The following is a 23,008-nucleotide window of genomic DNA, read 5'->3' as shown; positions in this document are numbered from 1 at the left end:
CCCGCTCCAAGCCCCCCCCCCCCCCCCCCCCTCTCTGCCGCCGGCTCGGTGGTAGAGCCCTCGAGCCATGACATGGGCGGATTCGTTGCCGGGAACGCCAGTGTGCACTGGAGTCCAAATCAGCTGTATAGTTCGCAAGACTGCTGATTGGACGCAGAAGTATTGTAGGACCGATAGTTGGATTTGCGAAAACTGGAAAAAGCGAAGATGAAGACGACAAAGTGGCGAAGACGAAGAAGCTCGCGTCCTCTTTGAGAAATGTGTGTGTGTGTGTGTGTGTGTGTGTGTGTGTGTGTGTGTGTGTGTGTGTGTGTGTGTGTGTGTGTGTGTGTGTGTGTGTGTGTGTGTGTGTGTGTGTGTGTGTGTGTGTGTGTGTGTGTGTGTGTGTGTGTGTGTGTGTGTGTGTGTGTGTGTGTGTGTGTGTGTGTGTGTGTGTGTGTGTGCGCGTGTGTGTGTGTGTGTGTGTGTGTGTGCGTGTGTGTGTGTGTGCATTGTGAGCTGGGAGACAGAGCTTTAATGGCACAGCCAACAATGGCGTCGAGGAACGAACACCCAGCTATAGTGCTCTAGAATATTGGGCAGTGTGACGACCGGCGCCGGAGAGCGGGCCGCTTTTGCGATGACAAGAACCGACTCCCGCGAGAGGGCGCGACGTGCAACAGGGGTGCCACGTTCGCCGCTCGGCGCGTAGCGGCCGCGGGATAGCGGAGGGGTGCGGTTCTCTTTGGAGCGATTTTCAGGCGCTACGCAATTAGTGTGATAATTAATAAAGAGGCGACTTATTCCAGGTGCTTAAACTGATCCCTGCCATTCTTTTATGTCTATCTGGAGACATCGTGCACGCTTGGGTTGTCCTTCGCAGCAGCGCGCGATGTTTGAATCGCTATCTGAAACTCTCAACATTTCTTCCTGCGGACAGTTACAAATCGTCCAGATGAGCAATTTGTACTTAATGTTTGCAACGAAGCGTGCTGTTTTGCATTCGTTTTTCCCGTAAGGGAATAAAGGCTACTGCCCAGGAGCGCTATTAACACGCGGAGAAAAACAGTGTACATATGAGAATCAAAGCTTGTGCTTCGTAAGGCCTCTTTAGGAGCACATATTTTTAACAAACCTTATTTACGAACACCTGCTTACATTTTGCAGCTTGCGCTTATTAATACATAACAACGTTTATCTTAAATCGCCAGTAATCTGTAATATATCTCTTTAATCGGCGTTCTTTATGTGCCCTAATCACCGCTTATATAAATTATAAATACAGTGTGCGAGCAAAACACATTTATTCACTACCGTACTATTTACAGCACTGTGGTATTTACCGGCCAAAAAAGAAAAAACAATAAACAAGGTATACGCGACTCACGCATTTATTCTTTGTTCGTGATTAACATATACGTATATCACGGACATTTGTTTGCGTGCCACTAACCAAAGGGTGAACCAGCTGTTTAGACGAAAAAAAAAAAGTCAAGTACAGTTACGGCATTACTTCAAATAAAATGTGAAAAATTAAACCTGCCACATACGTAATACGTTCATAGTGGGCACTTGAGTGCGGACGCTTTACTGGCATCAAATGGTAAAGAGCAAACAAACAAAAAATAAAAGCACTGATAATTGCACGTCGAATTGGCAGGTATGACGCAATTCTTGGCGCGCACCGAGAGGAAGCGGAAAAATGCGAAAAAAGATGACGAGCACCTAATACGCAAGCAATTAATATAATGCCGAAATCAAATGCGGACATAATGCGTGTTTATTATTTGAGTGTGTGGTATGAAATATGAGTAATCGACTGGATATACTTGCAACTACTGCTTACCGGACTATATATAATCGGGCTACTTGCCGCGGGTGCTCTTTGCAATACTAACCAGACTATAATTGTTAACAAGGTTGATATTACACGTAAAATACTTCCAAGGGATTTTAATTATTTTCCCTTTGGGAACTCTTATCGTGATTCGCTTACTTCGCAAAGCGCAAAGCCGCAAAAACACGTTAAATTTCATTGCTTCAAGTGGGAGCTTTTTTGGTGCTCCAATTAAGTAGGTGAATTTTTTGAACCTTCACATTTTACAGGAAGTTTGCAGAATCTGAAGTGCAAAGCAATCGAAAAGGACCGTGCATCCGAGCCAATTTTTTGAGTAAATTGCGACCTAGCTTCGAACCTATAGCGCTATTTTTGTTCGTGGTGAGAAACCGTGCGGCCTCACAACCTCTCTTTCGCAGAAGGATGATCTAGCGGAAGCGAATAAGCGTACCCTATAGCCTCTGCGTCCTCTATTTTCCGTCGTTATTTCTTTTTCAAAGCTATTCATTTTTTTTATTTTGTATGTACATAAAACAGGACTAGAGCTATCTTCTGGAGGCAATGACTTGCATATTACCGGTGGCTTGTGCACCCTAAAATGGAAACATTTTCTTGAAGAATTAGGTCATCTCTACCTCCATGCGGGGTAGTCCACATTTAATTCATTCCAACTGAATGCCGACTTCTCTTGTGGCTTCAGTGACGTACTGTAGTCGGCATAGTTGGCGTGGAAAACAACGGAATATACCATTTTGGACTGTTTTGATAATGGGTCTACTGTGACCAGTTTTAGTCAGTGCTCGAACGCACGTGTTGTATGTTTCACTTCTTCATATATCCTGCCTTCACACTGCCCTCTTTTCAAAACGACTACATTTCTGGACGTGAATTAGGTGCTTTAGGAATGCTAAAGCAAGCTGTACGGCGAGTGAAGCGTGCTGTGCGAGTCGTACGCCGGCCCTCTCCAAGCTGTTTCCTTCGGAGCCAACTCCTGTCATGTTACTTCCCCGAGGTGTTGCCGACGGCCAAAATGGAAAATAAATTAGGTGATTGCTAACAGTACTGAGCACCGTTAACCGGCATATTAGTAAAATCTTGTCGCGAACAGCTCGAGACGACGCAGAAGCAAACAAGAACGTACAGTCCGCGCGGTATCCGCCCCGCCGCACAGCGCGCATACTCGGGCGCCCAGACGGCTGACACACCAGTTGCTGGTGGCGCCCTCTGCGCTGCGGCGCCTCCGTCATCGCAAAAGCGGCCCCTCGCTCCCATGCATTTCGCGGCGCGGTCGACACACTGCCCAATCTTCTAGAGCACTATAACCCAGCACGTTGATGATAAGGATGCACAAGTGAGGCTGAAGTTCACGATAAGTGCTCACACTCCCCCCACTCAGCTGAATTATAATTTACATTATTATTCAGTTGTCCAATGATGCTCGATGCAACACATCGACCTCACAACATATCACTTGCGAATCCACTGAGTCTCTATAACAGGTATAGTCAAACCCCCCCCCCCCCCCCCCCCATCGCAAGCTATAAAAAGAACAATAGTGAATGTCTGGTACAATGCTCAATGCTTCTTCAGACTAGTGTGCATTCATGTTTTGGCTGGCCTACTTTTCCCCAAGTCTACCGTTTTACTTTGCATGTAGCACCAATGTGAAGAGCCAGCATATCTGGTAGCATACATAGCATGACCAGAAAAGTATGGAGTCATCGAACAGTCAACTAGACAGTTTAGAAAGTATCAGATTACCGCTTTCTTTTCTTGGGATGGGGCTTTGGAAATATCTGGGCCTGCTGAAAATGTACTGTTACCAAATCAGGCTGAATGGAGGAATAAACTTCATTGAATTAAGACAAAAAAAAACAGATAACATATGTGAGCCCTTAGTTCAGAGCCACAAAAATGATAAAAAAAAGAATTATGCATCCGGGAGAACCCTGTGATATGGCACACGAGGGTCCTTCAGCATGCCACCGCGTTCGCCCCCTCAGGTGAAGTGTGCCACTCCAGAAGTGAACGAGGTCGATAACTGCGTGGGAGAGAGTTCATGTACTGTTGGCTTGATTCGAGGCTGTGTAGGCAGTACCACGCACAGTGTGAGGGCCCCGAGCAGTAAGAGCTAGCATTTAGGGCGGGAGGATATCCGGTGATATAATGGAGGATGCGAGGGGTGGGACCACTAGGTATCTGTGCTTGTCGAACAAAGCGGGAATCTCGACGGGAAATGAACTTGGAAGGGGATGGCAGATTACAGGAGCCTTCCAGGAGCTCCTGGAAGATTTTGTGGCACCTAGCTCGTTCTTGGCGGGCTATGGTCAGGGGGTGATAGTGAGTGGGTGGGCCAAGGAGTGGGCGAGTCACCCGGAAAAGCCGCTGCACGGGAGATAAGATCAGCCAACTTTTGCACTGCACTCCATTGTGACCTGGAACCCAATCTAGAGTATAGGTTGTGCCCTGGTAAAGGGAGTTGATGGAGGGTGTGAGGAGGAAGCGCGCCTTGGCTGTCAGCATGGTGCGTTGGCCAGGAGTGGAGTGGCAGTGTATGGCTGAGGCTAAAGCCTGGATCTCGAGAGATAAGGAGGTGGGAGCATATGAGAAGTGGGTGACAATAGGCAGTTGTCTTGGGGCTATAACAGCCACTGTACCTTGCTGAGTCTTAGCATGGTATGAACTGTCTGTATGCGTAATCTTTGTCGGGTCGGAGTAGCGGTAGCGGAGTGTGCAACTACGAGCCTTCCTGCTCCAGCATGGTTTACTGAGTGCATGTTGCCGGGAAAGGGTGGTATGTGTATACGAAGCAATGCTGTCCAAGGAGGTGGTTTTGGTAGAATCGGGGAAAGGTCATTGACGTTGTAGTGAAGGTAGCTGAGAATCTGTTCGAAATGATGCGTCAGGCGGAGGCGCGCTTGTTATGCTAAGAAGTGCATGTCCATCCTTGCGTCCAGGGGTGTGCGGAGGGCAGTTTCTTCAAGTCTTGAGAGTGGGGTGTAGCGGGGAACCCCGGCTGAATGGGAGAACAGTAGAAAATGTGCAATAAACTTACAAGTTCACTGCGTTAGCTCACTTTTTCTTTCAGGCACAAACTATTCATTATGAAGAAAATGTTAAAACATTTAAGGCTGATTGAGAAGCATAGCCTGATTGCACAGAAAAAATATTTATCTTTCCAGGTGCCGAATCATGCACTTTCTTTTGGGACATATGTTTACATCGCGACTGATGTTCGGGTCCTAATTACACTGCTCTTTACTCGCGGTTGTAATAAGATTTTCTTACAAATTGGCACATTTTAAAGCACTCATTCTTGCAAAACAAATGAAAATTTGCATTGACTGGAGCTGCCATAAAACGAACACTTATGCAGCGATAGTGGATACTTGGCTTGAAACCCATTGCTTCAATCGCAATTTCTCGTGGGAAAACCATATTCGCTGCTTCCCACGCTTCCCTAATTAAAGGAAAAAAATTTGAAAATCTAACTGCCCCTTTTGAGAATTGCCCATTAAGGCAAACCTGATTTGAGCTTTTTTTTTTTTACCTAGACACTAAGGTATTTTATATTCCTCACGCACTTGGGTAAAATGCAAAAAGTTTGACTTTCCATTTGCACTCGATAGAAGAACATTAGCCAGAGTTACCAAACATTTGAATATTTCAACATAGGAACAATGTCACATATTGCCGCAAACGATTAAAATCTTTTTTTTTTCTTTTTCGACAGAAGCTGGCATGCGGCCTTATCCCTCTGATTCTGGCACGCGAATTAACTCTGTATTCTTTGTTTGTTTATGCACGTTGTCGAGAGGCATAGTTCGATCAGTTTCTTTGTCGCGGAAGATTCGCCGAGATGTGTCTCGAAAATTCTGGCCACTCGTGTATATTTCTGCATTGTGCTAGAGTGCGCTAGTCACTGTTTTACGTCTTTATCTAGATGTATCTGCACCGCCTTTAAATTGAGTGTTGACGGGTTCGACGGGTATTCTTTTTTCGACGACCGACAAGCACATATGCTGCTATCGCCACCGCCGAGTTGCTCAGTTCTTTTGCGGGCGCCAGTCAGCCCAATAAAGAGTTCTTCATGTGTTATTACGGCTGTCTTTTCTTTTGTGCCTGCGACCTTGTCTATACCACGTGACATCTGGTGGAGGTGCTGCCCCTTGATCCGACCTACCCATTCAAGCGAAGACCCCAGCCTTGTTCCTATCGCCCTGGGGGGCCATCCTACAGGTCACCGAGCCAGTCACCGATTCCAGGGCTCCAACCCGAATTCGGTCTGCTGCCTTACCCCATTCGACCCCGGAAGGCCCCAACGTCCACAATGGCCCAGTCTATAATACCAGTCGTAATCCAGCAGCCCCGCAGCCTCGTGTTTTCAGCAGCACCGAGGGTCAAGATCCTGAGGACTGGCTGGACCAGTACGAGAGAGTTGCTGTGTTTAACAATTGGGACGACACCTTGAAGGTTCAGAACTTATTCTTAGCTCTGGATGGAACAGCATGGACGTGGTATGAAAATCACGAGTCCTCGCTAACGACGTGGGAGAGCTTCACGAAGGACCTGTTGAAACAGTTCACGAGCGGGGTGAGGAAATAGAGAGCAGAACTGCTTCTTCAGTCTAAAACCCAGCTCCCTAACAGTTTCTTGACTGCTACCAACTAGCCCAAACCAAACATCTGTTGCTCCCTAACGGGTCTGTCCTCCCTTACGTCGAGGAAAGGAGGCGCTTCTCCCGCCGCGCTAACCAAAACAGAACAGAGGAGGTTAAAGTTAAACTGCTAATGCGAGGCGTAAAGAGACGCTTTTTGCAGGACCTGTCCGAAATCCGCCGAAAACTGTGGACAAATTTGAAAGTGAAGCGTCCACCATAGAGAAGACTGGACACCCGGGTGCGCCACTATGATCGACCACTCCAACCTGTCTGCGTAAGCCCCTCCAGCAGAGGATCTACGAGTGGAGAGAGCATTCGGGACCTCATCCGTGAGATCGTTCGAGAGAAACTTCGCTGGTTGCTGCCATTATTCCAACAACCCCAGGCGGCAACGCTCGCGGATGTCTTCCATGAAGATGTACAAGCAGGAGCTTGTTGTTCCTCAAGCGACGGTTCTGATAGCTCCAGCACAAGAAAAACAACACGCTGCTGCATTATGTCGTCCTGCACCACGACGTGACTTTCTAAGCCCTCGCTGCTGTCATCCTGTTCCTGAAAGCCGCCCCTTGGTCCCCGCCTGCCAAACCTACCAACGACCTCGAAGCCCCAGGAAGTGCGACGACTAGAGGACTGCGCACAACCGGCCATTAGTATTCCACTGTGGTGAGGCCAGCCACATTCTATGCCACTGCCCGTACCGACGAATCGGCCTTCGCAGATTTGCAGTCGACGCCCCTCGACCCCGCCCCGGTGAACGACTGCAAGAAATTGAGAACTACCTGCGTAGCGGTGAGTTTGCGCCACCAATCCGTCGGTTCAGGTCCCCATCACCTACAGGGCCCGCTCTGCGTCACCAGGCCGCAACTACATTGACAGTGTGCGAGGAAGGTCCCCAAGTTCCCGTAGGGGAAATTACAGGTAGCAACCTTTGGAAGCGAGGTTGCCTCACGGCGAACTAACGAAGATCATCCGCCGCCGACGACGAGTAACGACGATGCCGCTATTACGCCGACGCTCCTTACGAAGACGCATTTGACGATCACGCGCTCAGCCTTCAAAATAACACCGCCGCTATACGCACAACGACGTAACCAGACTCCAAGCGGACACCGCCGCCCAGGCAAGTGACAACGGTGTACTCCGGATGCGACCTCAGTACACGACGGAGCCGAGATCAGACGCCAAAGTCCACGCGCAATGCAACGATACGAACAAGTGATCTTGAAGTTGATATCGATGGTCGCACGGTTACCGCTGTTACGTTTCTCCACCGACAAGTGGGACAGCTGACGCGGCCACCGCATAGCAACAGGCAGAACCGCGAGCGGATCGGCCATTTCGGCGCCGTTCATCGGCCGCGCAACGCTTCCTCCCGCGGACAAGTCTCAGCGTGATCCTGCCACGCGCCAAATGTGTGCGCGTGCGTGTGTGTGCAAACGCCGGTCAAGCCTGGAGCTCGGGAGAGTGTCCGCCGCCCTCGCCCGTCTGCAGGAGGTGGAGGAGATGAGGTCGGACCACTTGCGATTGAGTGATCCCGTCGTGTACAAACGTGTTTGGCTCTCCCTTTCCTGTGAGGATTTACCCTTTCCCTGTGAACTGGAAAACCTATAAAAAGCAGCGGCCGACTCCGCTGAGAGAGAGACTACTTTGACGCGCCGTTGTTACGACGCTAGACACCAGCTGTGTGAGAGTGTCTGTATTCTCTCCGGGTCAGCTGGTCAGCTTCTCTGCCCGCTACTTCATGATGTTTTAGTAAAGGTTGTTTCGTCTTTGCTGGGACCGTTCATGCCGTCCGCCGTCCAAGGAGCCGCCAGGCCAACGCTACCGAGGGGCCTCGTGCCGCACGTAATAACTGCTGGCAGCGGTACGCTACCCAGGCGCACGCGACCCCAAACCTAATACCGCCTTAGTGGAGACCAGAGTCGACTATTCTGTCGTCAGTGGAGCGTTCGCCGCCCAGCTCAAGAAATTGAAGACCACATAGGATAGCCCGCTAATCCGCACAGCTGGTGGTAGCCTTATTACACCGTCGGCGATGCAGCCCTAGAGTCACAGATGAATGGGCGCACTTATCCTACGAGCTTCGTGGTCCTACAGAACTGCTCGCGAGACGTTATCCTGGGCATGGATTTTCTCACTGAACATCAAGCGATCATCGACCTTCAATCCAAGCCTCTTCAAGCTTTCGATGGACAACGCCATACCCATTATGACGACTTCGACGCAACATGTCGCTCTAAACGTCCTCGACGGAGAATTGACCATGCCGCCCCGATCTACGTGGGTAGCGTAGACATCGAATCTGTCGAAGGTCATCGAAGGAAAAACAACGCTGCTCTTGGACGAGGTCTGGGAATTGCAAGAGGCACTGCTAATTTCTGAGGAGGACAAGCTCAGGTGTTGATGACGAACTTCAACGACTCAGAATACCGGCACCTTAACAAAGGCCCGACGATCGCTTTCCTCGACGCGCGAGCAGACACCCGAGTAGCGCACGTGCTGTTCACTCTTGTGCTGTCCTTGTTTTAAAAAGCGCTATTTATCCGTAAATATATATATATATATATATATATATATATATATATATATATATATATATATATATATATATATATATATATATATATATATATATATATATATATATGTGTTATGTTTGTCCCGCAAGCTTACTTGTTTATAGTATAGGCTTGGGTGCCGCCTTCTATGGGTCTAGAATATTATGCCATAATATTCCGAAAGTGGGGGGCCGTGTCACAGAATGGGTGACATCCTTTAATTTACCTATGTTGCATTTATTGCAACCGCTGCATTGTTCCGTAAACCTCATGTGTTCACCGGACCTGTATATATGTGACCGTCGGTCAGGCGTGCAAAAGCTCATATGTACACGTTACCTCAGAACAGTATAGCTTTCCCTTGGTTAGCTCCAACTCTCCATGCTCGAGCGGAAGAGTACGTGCTGCTTGTTTCCCCACTCAAAGTCACCCCGACTACGTCCAAAGTCTAGAGCTTCCTTTGTATATTTTTTCCCTGGCAATGTGAACCCCATTGCCATTGACATTGCCTTGCTAAGCAACTCGGGGGATGAACTGCAAATAATGATTGATGACCTAGACAGGAAAAGTAGAAAGGTAGGCTTGAAAATCAATATGCAGAAGACTAAGGTAATGTTCAACAGCCTCGGGAAGGAACAGCAGTTTACATTAGGTAGCGAAATACTGGAAGTAGTAGGCGAATATGCCTACTTAGGACAGGTAGTAACCGCAGATCCGGACCACGAAAAGGAAATAACAAGAAGAATACGATTGGGATGGAGCGCATTTGGCAAGCACTCGCAGATTATGACTAGCAGCTTACCGGTATCGCTCAAGAGGAAAGTATACAACAGTTGCATCTTGCCTGTACTCACCTATGGGGCTGAAACGTGGAGGCTAACCAAGAGAGTTCTACTTAAGTTGAGGACAACCAGAGGGCTGTGGAACGAAAAATGGTAGGGGTAACATTAAGAGATAGAAAGCGTGCAGAGTGGGTCAGAGAAATAACTCAAGTTACCGACATTCTAGCAGAAATTAAGAAGAAGAAATGGACATGGGCAGGACATGTAGTGCGAAGAGAGGATAACCGATGGTCGCTGAGGGTAACAAACTGGATTCCAAGGGAAGGAAAGCGTAGCAGGGGGCGGCAGAAAGTTAGGTGGGCGGATGAGATTAAGAAGTTCGCAGGGGTCAAGTGGATGCAACTAGCACAGAACCGGGTTAAGTGGAGAAATATGGGAGAGGCCTTCGCCCTGCAGTGGGTATAATCAGGCTGGTGATGATGATGATGATGATGATGATGATGATGATGATGATGATGATGAATGTGAACCCCAGAAGAACCGAAGTTGTGGCGTACGTGACTGTTGTTTTTGTGGTGCTTCATTTTTTTTTTTTTTCAAACCTAAGATGGCGGCCGTGCAGTGCTAAAATGTGGTGTCTGCGTGAGCCTTCCTTTGTGAGTGAATTACTTTGTGCGCTCTAAGTGTGTGTTTCGTTTCGGACTCTGACCCTGCGCACAAGGCATCACCCACGAGTGTCCCTTAACCTAGCTCCCGAGGATTTGAAAATGAGCCGCCGAGGCCCCAAAGTCAGTCCGCCCAGTCCGCTCCTCGGAAGGATACCCGAGCTGCCGCGTACTCCCGGGGGGGGGGGGGGGGGGGGGGAATCTACGGACAGCAAGCTGCCTCGGATCATCGCCTTCGAGGGCCGCCCATCTACGTCGTCCCAGTGACGCACTGCCGCCGCGTTCCCTGGTTAACTGTATGTTCTACCCTGCTCTGAACTTCCTTTCCTTTACTGTTAATTGGACTGTTACTTTCGCCCCGAAAACGCATGTTTAACTCTATGTATTCGTAGTTCGGAGTGTTCAATTCGATTGTTTCTTCCCTCGTGTCGTTGTCCTTTAGAATGTTAATTGCGGTCTACTAAATGTTTCGTGTACTATTCCTATTCTGAGTCTAGCATCGTCTTGTTGTTCTTTCAAATCAACTCGTCTTCGTCTCATCTCCACGCTTGCATACCGGCTAGGCCGGGCATCGAACGACCACCCTCCATTCGTCATGTCTCGGAGATGACCTCCGGTGATTACCGAGCGCGTGACAGTCAGCGTCAGCCCCGCCGGTGTAGCGCAGTGGTTAGGGCGCTCGACTACTGTTCCCAAGGAAGCGGGATCGAATTCCGACCTCGGCAGCTGCGTTTCGATGGAGGCGAAACGGAGTGGCGTCCGTGTGCTGTGCGATGTCAGTGCACGTTAAAGAACCCCAGGTGGTCGAAATTTCCGGAGTCCTCCACTACGGCGTCTCTCATAGCCCTAATCGCTTTGGGACGTTAACCCCACAAACCAACAGTCAGTGTCGAAGGTGCGACAAACACCATTGGCAAAGCATCGCATTATCACGAACGAACATGCCCGAGCTCTGCGCCAAAGCCCCTACCGGGTATCGGAGCGAGAATACCAAGCCATATCCGCGAGCACGTCGATGAAATGCTTCCTAACGACGTAATCCAGCCGTGAAAGATCCCCTGGACATATACCAGTCGTTCTGGTGAAGAAAGACGGGACACTGCGTTTCTGTGTCGATTATCGCCGCTTGAATTACATAACGAAGAAGGATGTTTGCCCTTTCCCTCGCATCGACGACACACTGGACCGGTTCTGCAACGCAACGAATTTCTCATCGATGGACTTAAAGAGCGGCTACGGGCGAATTGAGGTCAATGAAAGAGACCGCGAGAAAACCGCTTCCATCACGTCAGACGGCCTCTTCGAGTTCAAGGTAATGCCATTCGGAGTCTGCTCCGCACCCGCGACGTTCTAGCGTGTAATGGATACCGTTCTGGCTGGCTTGAAGTGGAATATTTGTCTGGTGTACGTAGTAGACGACATCGTTGTCTTCCATTCGACCTTTGATGATCACTTGAAAAGGCACAGTGCTTGACGCAATCAAGTCGACAGGGCTAACACTGAAAGCAGAGAAGTGCCACTTCGCTTACGAGTAGCTGTTCTTGGCCACATCTTAAGTCACGAAGGTGTTCGTCCAGGCCCAAACAAAACAGCTGCGTTCGCACAGTTTCCCCAGCCAGGCGATAAGAAAGCTGTGCGCCAATTCCTCGGACTGTGCGCGTACTGCCAACAATTCAAACATTTTTCGCGCCTCGCCGAACCTTTGATGCTGCTTACAAAGGCAGACCTACCGTTTGAGTGGAAAGCACCGCAAGCAGAAGCCTTCGAGGAACTCAAGTACAGCTTACAGTTTCCACCTGTCCTCATTCAAAACGCTGAAATTCATACCGACGCGAGGAGCGTATCCTCGTTCAGAATGCCGGAGTAGAAAACGTTATCGCTTACGCTAGCAGGTTCCTCTCAAAAGCCGAAACCAATTATTCGACGACTGGGAAAGAATGCCTCGTGATCATCCGGCCACGTCGAAATTCCGTCCGTATGTATACGGTCGACCGTTGAAGGTAGTGTAAGCGACCACCATGCGCTCTGGTGGCTTGCCAGTTTCAAAGACCCTTCTGGCTGCCTTGCACGATGGAGCTTACGCCTGCAAGAATTCGACATCACGGTGGTGTACAAGTTTGGTCGCAAGCATTCTGACACAGACTGCTTGTCACGGGTCCCTGTTGACGCGCCTCCGAAGGAAGACAACGACGACACGCTCGGACCCTCAGTCGAGAGACATGGTGGATCTAGAAGGCAGGACGGCTTCTGCTCCTAAGGTCTTCAGGCGTCAGCTGTCGTCCTTCGCGTTGCAAAAACGACGTGCTTGTGAAGAATTTCGCACTCAACAGGACCACATAACTCCTTGTCGTGCCTAAGGAACTCCGAAAGGAAATTTTGCAGGTGTTCTACGATTAGCCGACACCAGGGCACCTCGGAATGGCGCGAACGTTGCATCGGATCCAAGAGAAGTATTACTTACTCGCCGACGTTGCCCATTACGTGAAAACATGCCGTGAGTGCCAGCGACGCAAGACGTCCCCGATCAGACCACCTGGGCTACTGAACCCCATACCGCCCCCAACCAAACCCTTTCAACAAATTGGGATGGATTTGCTCGGCCTCTTTGCGATCCTTCATCTGCGGGTAACAAATGGATCATCCTGGCCACTGACTACCTCACCAGCTACGCCGAAGCAAAAGCACTGCCAAAAGGTACCGCGACAGTCTGCAAGTTTATCGTCGAGCGTATTCTCCTGCGACACGGCGCCCTAGCATTTACGGTGGAGCTCACTCAAGCCATCTTGGTACGCAGACTGACAAGCGGCCGGGGGACGACTGCCCACCACCCGCAGACAAACAGAGCGTCTGAATAAAACTATTGCGGACATGCTCGCCATGTACGTCGAAGCCGAACACAAGACCTTGGACGCCATCCTGCTGTACGTGATCTTCGCCTATAACATGGCCGTCCAGGAAACAAGAGTTCAAGCTTGTGTACAGCAGGGAGCCCACGACAACGTTCGATGCGATGCTGCCACGCGTGACAGAAGACAAGACGTCGCCGACAACCTGCAGCGTGCAGAGGAAGCCCGACGAATCACCCGGCTGCGAATTAAAGACGAACAAAGCATCGACGCCCGACGATACAACCTGCGACGGCGCGACGCAGTATAAGCCGGGAGACCTAGTCTGGGTTTGGACGCCGATACGCCGCCGCGGACTAAGTGAAAAGCTCTTGCGGCGGTACTTCGTACCATACAGAGACCTTCGACGCATCGGACAGCTCGACTACGAGACCATCGCCGACAGCACGACCACAGTCGTGTCGCGCATCCAGATGTTACCTTTGTCTTTATTTTCTCGTCGGGTCGATGCCTTTTTAAGGGGGGAGTAATGCCGCAAACGATGACATTTTTTAAAAACCTTTTTTCGACAGCCGCTGGCATGCGGCCTTAATACTCAGATTCTGGCATGCGGATAAATTCTGTGTTCTTTGTTTATGATCGTTGTCGCGAGACGCAGCTTTGTTTCTTTGTCACGAAAGATGCGCCGTGATCTGTCTCGAAGATTACGGCGCTCGCGTATATTTCTGCATTGTTCTAGATTGCGCTAGTAACTGTTTTGCGGCTTTATCCAATGTTTCTCCGCTGCCTTTAAATCAAGTGCTGACCGGTGCGACGGGTATTCTTTGTTCGACGACCGACCAGCACGTTTGCTGCTATCGCTGCCGCCGAGTTGCTCAGTTCTTTTGCGGGCACATATCAGCCCAATAAAGAGTTGACCTGTGTTATTACGACTGTCTTTTCTTTTGTGCCTGCGGGGCCCTTGTCCCTACCACGTGACAATACAGTTTGCAGTGAAAAAGAATGTGCTACCACAAGGGTTTCCAACTTCCCAACGAAGGGAGTCTGAACCAGGGAACACGTGTCGACTGAACGTTGACAAAAGAAAAAATAGTTGCAAAAAGTCTCGTGCAGCAATAATTCAACTTGCTTTTATTCATGCAATTTGGATGGATCACTGTGTATATCTGTATTCTGTTAAGTCTTGGGATATCATGGGCTGAAAGCAGTTGCAACCAGAATCGATAATCGTGGCAATGAGAGTCCGAAAACCTTTAAAAGCTCATGAGTGTGGACAGGATTTGTGTCTGCAGAAGGTGTCACACTGTCTTCGTCAAGAAATGAATTGAGAAAAAAGAACGGTTGTATGAGGCAGCAGGTGAAAAAAAATGTCTGCATGTAAAATTTCGTTACCGAGGAGTAAATAAATCGTAGCAAAACCATGCAAGAACATTGCAAAGGGTTAATGTCAGGCCTTGTCACTGCGTTACAACATAGATAACCGCCAGTCAAGAGTAAGAGAAAAAAATAATGGGAGGGCAAAAAAAGAAAAACTACAAGATTAAGTAGTAGGAAGTAAAAAAGGAAGCAAAAAAAAAATGAGAATAAAAAACGAATGAGTGTGAAGAGTAACAGAAAAGGCTTTCACCTTGCTTCAGTGCCCCTAACGAATACTTTGTGTTGCATGTGCAGCTGTATGGCCACTGTGCTTGCAATTATTACAGGACAAATGCCTGCCCCGACCAGGGCTAGCTGTCATGTACTCTTCATATAGTATAGAATACAATATTCAACTATGCTTCACTAATGACATCTTTACGTCTCAAGACATATACCTTCATTGTGTTCCTTCTGTGGCAGCACATCTGCAGGAGCTGGAAGACCACAAGAAAACAGCTCAAAATCAGTAAGAGGGACACCACATTGAGAACGCACAGAGTTTGTTACAAGTGACTTTATTTTTCTCTGTGACCTCGGACCACAGGGTGCCCGATGCAACAAATCTACATTACATTACTCTTCCACAAGTATTTTGTTTCGTATTCTCTTTCCTCATAAATAAACGAGATGCGATGCACCTAGATGACGCGATATCAGCTTTGGTCTTGAACCCTCTATATGAGGCAGTTACAGAGAGTGTGGCATAGAGAAAGATGATGCTGACAAGACAAATAAGTGGACTTCATGGCTCAGGCAACCTGTGTTGTATTCTTGAGAAGAGTAACTATAAGAGAGCTGTTATATTATTTAGAGATACACAAGCTGCAGAAATTGCACAAATACTGCTACTGAAATGGACCATACCACAATTTTAGCAATAAAGTCCTAACTGTGGTCCAGCAGTAACGTTAACAATGGCAGAGCGCAGAACTTGGAAACAAAAAAACAAAGAAAAAGAAAAACAGACCCAGACACAAACTCTTGCAAATATCAATGTGTAAAAAAACTTCAGAGAAACTTTCATTACATACTACAAGTTTCGGCAGCAGTCTTTACAAAAAAATGCATTACTGAGTAGCACAGACATCTCTCATTTGTCTTGTCAACAAGTCATCAAAAGGCCTTGCCCATACAGCAACAAAGCATCAAAGCAACAAAATGAGGTTGCCTTGACAATTATTAATGACAACATAATGCTCAGTGCAGGCTTCATTACAATGCAAGCAGTTAAAAAAAGAAAGCCATGCATGGAAGGCAAGCAGTTAACAATCCACCTGCATAAGCAATTTGGGAACTGTTTGGGCACACCTCTTCTGGCACAACAGTCACATGTGCATTGGAGAAAAGTTGCACAGAAGCTAACTACAGTGCTTGAAGAGATCAGGTAAATGTCATATGCTAGTCCATCTACATCAGTAAGACACAGGAAGCATACAACTGATCATACTGTAGATTTTTCAGCAATGCATATTCATACATCATGAAAGAAGCCAATTAGAGGAAAGCTGTTCACAAAAGTAATGCTCACGTGACTGCAGTTGCACTGATAAAAGAAAGCCAAACAATATAAGCCCAATAAAACAATAAGTTAAAAAACACATCTGTGATCAGTCACAAAAAGTCAGGGTATTTAGATCCTTGATAGCAAATCAACTCAGCCTTTTGCATCACCAATTACAGAGGACATGTTTTTGGCTATAGTCAGCATGTGAAACCATACCACAAAGAGAAATAGTGTGTCAACTGGTGGCAACTTTCAATGTGCCACTGTCAGTCACGTGAACAGATAAAGCATAGTAATACAGCAGCAACAAGCAAGAGGGAGAAAGACAAAAACCACACCAACCATCCGGCTACCCGATACCAACATGCAGGGCATTTTTGAAGTAGACCATTAATAAATAGGGAGGACTAGATACAGCTGTGTACTTATATGCCTGCCAATCAGGGCTCTCAATAGGGGAGGCAGATGGTGTTGTGCTTTTTGTTTCCTTATTGCAGGTTACCTTGTGCGTGCAGTTTTCCAAGCCAACCAATTTGTGACTACCTTCCTCTGTGGTGATATAACAGTGGTAAAACCATGGGATTGCTCAATGGGGTTGGCTTTGTCCACTGCTGCAAGGTACAGCATACTCAGGCTTAATGCTGCAGAAGTCACATTCTGCTACTGAGCGTCAACAAAGCTCAGGCAATTTTCACAACTACTGTGATAGAAGCAGGTGCCTACCAGTAACTGTTTTGAGATACACGATTCTAGAGCTACACACTCTTGTGAACTGCTAATATGTGACTGGTGAGAAACAGTTGCAATGGGTATCCTATCGAGAACATTTTTCTGCATAACCTGCACTGTACTGGGCCAAAGTGATTGCCAATCACTGCTTAAAACACAGCAGAGTCAAGCAGCACAACAGCAGCAAACCTAACCCTCCTTCAAGAAATGCTTTTGTAACAATTCATCACATCAACTAAATACACTCTACGTGCAGCTCATTCATTTACACACCTCTAGCGCTATCCAAAGACAGCCATTTGTCCCATACTGAAACAATCCTGCTACTACTAATAGAACTTGTGGCATAAGACACATAGCACTCCCCCAATGCTTTTACAGTTCATTAGTTTTACACACATCTGAATACAAAACCAGAAAAACAAATTCGTTGGGGAGAATAACAATCCACAGTGTTCAATGTTTTTAAATACACCAAGCTGTAGAGTGCCATGTGAAATAACATCAAAAACTTGATGACACACATGAAGCAGCATTAAGTGACTCTCCTTTCAGCAGAGTTACATTTTTTTTTTCTCGTCAAAAAAGCTTCAGCCTCAAATTTGCAACGTGCCTCGACCGGCAACAACCACATGCAAAAACAAGAAAAACTAACACAACAGCTACCATGTGCTTGGGTAGCGAACAAATGAGGCCAAGCAGGTGGCCGAGATTCAAAGCCTCCGATAAATGCATTTTACCATCGAAGCACCCACACTCTGAAAACCTCTAAAATGCATTACCGTATCCAATCTCGTTTATCAAAATGTTCGACATGTTAACAAACCAAAGAAAGAAAAAGAAAAAGAAGAAAGCACTTTTACGTTTGCCTCGTGGCTTCGTCAACAAGCTGTGGTAAACCACTTAAATACAAGGGGAAAAAAATCAAGGGCCTAACCACAATAGGAACTGGAAGAACAGGCAGTAGAGATTCGCTCTGAATGGTGCACCTGCCCTTAAAATGCACAAATAGTCGCAACCACAATAATATAGCAACTGGTCACACTCATAAGGCTGTACAATTCTCGCACCTCAACAGGAAACAAGAGGCCGCTGAAAGAGTGGGAGGTGCAGTGCTGGGAGGCTGAAAGCACCTAAAAGGGCTGTATAACACCGAAGAAGCCCCGGCCACAATTTCGTGGACACCAAAACAGATTCTGCTCACGTCCCGAAGTTTCATCGCTCACATGGCCGCTGAAAATTTCCCTGCTAAACAACACTAGAGACAAAGGGTCAGTCACAAATCAGCACAAGCTCTAATGAAGTCAGTTCCTTAAGGTGCATTAAACTAGGCATTTGGTGCTAATGCATGAGTGATAAACCAGCTGATAAGCAATAAGTGATTGAAAAGGGGCCACTAGTCAAGAAATTCTAGTCTCGTTACACAGCGCTCGCTAACTGTACCCGTCTGGCTGATGAGCACTAAACTTAGTAGTGTGATGTCACATCAGAGATTTGTAAAGGAGGTTTCATTGCTTAAAATAATAAATTCTGCAAGGCGGTAATATCGACAAGAAGGCACATAAATTAACTGCTCCTTCTCTAATGCATGGCACATTTAGTCATGCCTTCTATTCTTTACTAGCCAGGAGACATGATCAGAAGTCACAAAGGCCCACAAACAGATCAACAGCAGAAACCAAAAAGTATCAGTACAGCTATACTGCCCAGTACACTCATCAGGAATGCACGTGGCACACGTTAGCCAAGCGTGCAGACTGCTCAAGGTTACAGAAAGATAGAATCTCTTGTTAACTACATTTTGTGCAGCAGTTCAGAGTGCTGGCAAGAAACCTAACCACTTTAAGTCAGCCACGCAGTCCTCACTGCATCAACTATAACATTCCAAAATTAACCTCCCCCGCATGTGAAGTGCAACATTGCCAAAATAGCCCACCTGCTGACTAACGAGTGAGAAGTACTTTTGTGCACTCAGCATAGACGCATACTATGGTACACACAACACACATTTCCTCCCTTAGGGTGGACATTACATTTCTCAATGCGCCTGAAGCACAGTGACCAACGTCTCCAACCTAGTCTTGATATAAATTTTCATTTCAAAAAACAAGATTCATAAAACTCCTGCTCTGACTTGGTGCACTGGGCAGTGTTAGAGGTGCAAGACCCGCAAGATCCGTGAAAGGCAGGGCTTAACACCCGCTTACAGCCTACAGCTGTGAAAAAAAAAAAATCTTGCCATGCACAGGCACATGAAGTTATTCTTCAATGCATTCTCATCCAAAGCCGTCCATTCTCAACAATGCTGGCTTACCGCAGTGACGAGAGTGAGGCAAAAAAAAAAAAAAAAAAAAAAAAAAAAAAACTGGCCATACAACAGACGACGAGCCAACGAGGAAACATAGCACTTTTTTTTTGCCTTTTCTTTTTCCGATAAAGGTTGCACATTATTATATACACTATCTACACACACACATGCACACACCATCAACATGACGTTTGCCAGAAAAGTTCCCGAGTGGAATCCACAATGCCACACTATTATCAACACGGTGGCAGCAAACACAAGTGCCCTAGGGAAGACAGGCATCACAGCGATGCTGTCCTCGGGGCTCACAATCCCATGCAGCATGAGGGAGTGGCAAAAAACACAACAAAGTTTTCTCTTTCGCCAAGAGAAAGAACAAAACAGGGTAAAGAAACAAGGAGTGAGACATGGAAGGGATGACATCCTAGTGTCAAATGGGGAGGTTGGCAGTTACAAAAGTAAACCCACAGGAGAAAACAAACAGGCCAAGAAAAAAAAAAAAAAAAAAGAAAAAAAAAGTCCAGCGTGTTTCACGCCCGGTCAAGCCCATTGAAGCTGGTGCTTCTCTGCAGCAGTGGCAGCCCCGGGAATGTTATCAAAATGCGATGTATACATTATAATGGAACAAGATTAAACAGCACTGTCTTTGGAAATCTACAACAAGCACTTTGTAATGACAGTGCAGGTCGTCCGGATGCAGCGAGCAGCAAAGCAGGCAGGGTGAGGAGGGAAAGGCAAGGAGGCATGGCTGCCGAACGCCCCACAGCAACAGTCGCGCTCCGCAACAATGGGGATTAATTAAATCAGGCCTGCGCGCAAAACACACTGGGGAGTTCCCTCAGTTCCACACAAAACCACAAAAACCCACAAAACAACACACCATGCTCTTTCCACTGCCACAGCCCAGATGACCTTTCTGGAGTAGCCAGCACAGTCCAGATGAGTCTTGTCTTCGCAAGCTTAAATAAGGGTAGCAGAGCAGCAATGTCCTCGTCTCCAAGGTGGGGGAAGAGGGAGGGGTTGTTAGGCAGGAGAAGGGTCCAGCGTACGCCATCCTTTTGGAACAGGACGGAAGACTGGCAGAGTGACAAACACTGCCGCAGACAGGAGCAGCAGTAGCATGCAGCTAGCAGGGTGGACACCAGTGCATTCCTAGCTGCTGGAACGCCGGCTATCGTCACACATGTGAACCCCTCTGCCTCGCTCCAGGTCCTGAAAGTACAGGGTTGCAGGAATGGTCAATTTGGCACCTTGACAGAGCTCTAAAGAGTACTGGTATTCCATTTTTAATGGGATGTACTGCAGTGTGATAGAAACGCCATCCCCAAGAACACAAGAAAAGCAGATGATAGCAGAAAGCTGAGACCAGATACTTCAAGGGCAACTTTGAGGTTCACCAATTTTTGTTAACACGACAGGCATAAAACCGAAAATCTGACATCGGCAGTGGCATTGTGAATGAAAAATCCCAAGCATGCCTCTAGCCTTACAAATGATCAGTTAGTTATATGGGGTTTAATGGTGCATAAGCAACTGCGGCTATCATGCGCCAAACACCAGGTCAGACGATCTGTCATGTGCCTAGAGTTACGATAGTCATATCTGATTTAAAACACTGGCTTTCTTCAGAAATGTGCATATATGAGAAAAATCGACGAGTGCTTGTTCGCCTAAAAGCAATGCAGAATGAAACAGAATGTGGTCTTTGTAAAATACTATATTCCTCAAGTTGTGAGCATGAGATTAAAATGTGATTAATTGTGAGCTCATCACTGCAAATTTCACATACAGGTTTTTTTTTTTTTGATAGCAGGAAGTTATGGGCTATGTGTGTGTGTGACCTGTGCGTAGGCGACATAAGGTTACCTCAATAAATTGTTTCTGATGTTGACATGATTGCCATTCTCCTTATATGGGCTTTACAGAGTGAATCTTCTTCTTTGCTTCACTTTCCCAAGCAGCCTGCCATTTAGCTCTTAGTTTGCTGTGTACGAACTTCATGCAATCTGTGTGACATGTTATTTCTTTTATTGGCAATATAGTTTTATTACAATATGGGAATCTCGAAAAACTACGAGAGTTGCTCTTTTGAAGGGTCCTGAAACACTACTTTTTCAGCCGCAAGAAACGCCTTGAAGTTGCCCATCTGTGTAACAATCAGACTTCCCTAACTATTCTAGTTCTGCCCTAAATGCATTACGAGAGGGATAGAAAATCACTGTACTTTCCTGTGCAGCATTAAGCACTTAGCAAGTTGGTGGCTTGTCAGATTAACGTCAGCTGATTGTGCCCTTGGCCTAACACCAGCTGACATGCAGGAAACAAGCTTCTTGTCCCTTCCCTAACAACTTGTGCTTTCTGGAGGCTGTGCATGTCTTTCTCTTACCACTGGCAACTCTCTTCTCCTCATCATTATATATATAAAAGTGGGAAATGTCGAAATTAAGCAAACAAAACCATGAAGACAAACCAAGCTGGTAACAGCTCTTTGCCAAAACTGTCGGTATTAAAGAATGAGAAAGGCTACTAAGCCGCTGCTGCTCATATCAACCTTTGGTTTGTCAATCTGAGAAGGAACCGTAAAAGGTTGCATCAAAATTAAGAGCCCTTTTGATCACTGCTCATCCCCAATGACTACTACTGTACAAGTTTCTTGCAAACACATGAAAATTACAGACGGCAGGTGTGCGTGGGCAGTCATATATAGTAGCAGCACATGGCAGCTACTTAACTGAAAGGGGCGGCTGCTGTCAAAGACGAGAAAGAGTTTACCATGCACTTCTTGCGAGCACCACATACCTTGGAATCTGTAACTCGATTGTTCATACAGAAGCACCCTATCTGCTGAATGTGTTACCTTGCCAAACTCAACGAGTGCTTCAGGGCCCTTCAACACAACATAACCATTGCCTTCGCATAATATATCTGTACTGTGTGGCAGTCGCAAGTTTATACATATAACAATGGAAGGATATCCGTCACAAATATTGCCTCTGACTGAGCTAAAAAAAATCGCTCTACTCACACGCTAAATGGCACATGTTGCTGGCTCATTATTCCTACCCCCATTTTAAGCCCCAAAAGGTAAAATATTAGAAAAAATAATCAATGTCAACAACACAAGCAATGAGCAGGTGACAGACTTGTTTTCAGCACATCTTTACAAAATGCCGAAAGCAAGTCAGGATTCTTTTCAGTGTCTTTTGAAAGATAAATTATCACAAATATCGTTTTTGAGTTAGTCCAATTCCAGCGCTGCAGCCAAGGCTCATTTTGTCAGAGAAGTCAGGCAGCCCACTCGAAAAAGAGAGACAATACACACAGAAATGAAAAGCCACACCTAAATAAAGGGGTGAATGTGCACCCTTCCATCATGTTTATCATTTGACAGAGCTGAAAGAGCATTTCATTAACTTGAAAAAATAATTTTTGCATTCTTAATTTAGTTGAAGTGATATCTAATGCACATTGTCAGCTATGCAATATATGTGTAACCTGAACTCACACTCTGCCTAAGGACGGGATGTGGCAGTTGATTAGTTGTCTTTTTCCTGTCACAGAAAAAGAGCTTCGGCTCATCTGGAACATCGAAGTAGGTCTTGTCTTTCCTACGCCTGCAAGAAAAAAAACAGAAAGATCAGTTGCAGAGAAACAGTGAAGGCCAAAAACAAGCACAGGGCAACACATGTGCAATGCAGTATTTAAGAGTATGCTTATAGCT

General features: G+C 46.8%; 1 protein-coding gene across 12 annotated transcripts in view; it reads right to left on the bottom strand.

The window, feature by feature from the left end:
• Positions 1 to 15,245: 15,245 nt before the first annotated feature.
• The window catches only part of LOC146203930 (protein spitz-like), a 147,563-nt gene continuing 139,800 nt past the window's right edge, over positions 15,246 to 23,008 (bottom strand). For all 12 annotated transcript variants that reach the window (XM_084588994.1, XM_084589001.1, XM_084588996.1 and 9 more), the window contains 2 exons: positions 22,793 to 22,901; positions 15,246 to 20,499 (listed from right to left, as the gene is read on the bottom strand). In XM_084588994.1, coding sequence (XP_084445120.1) covers positions 20,440 to 20,499; positions 22,793 to 22,901 — 169 coding nt within the window. In that variant the 3' untranslated portion in view covers positions 15,246 to 20,439. The remainder of the gene's footprint in view (positions 20,500 to 22,792; positions 22,902 to 23,008) is intronic.

Source organism: Amblyomma maculatum, chromosome 1 (genome assembly GCF_055883805.1).
Source record: "Amblyomma maculatum isolate TAMU_Amacu chromosome 1, ASM5588380v1, whole genome shotgun sequence".
Taxonomy (NCBI): domain Eukaryota; kingdom Metazoa; phylum Arthropoda; class Arachnida; order Ixodida; family Ixodidae; genus Amblyomma; species Amblyomma maculatum.
This window is presented reverse-complemented; position numbering and strand designations above follow the sequence as displayed.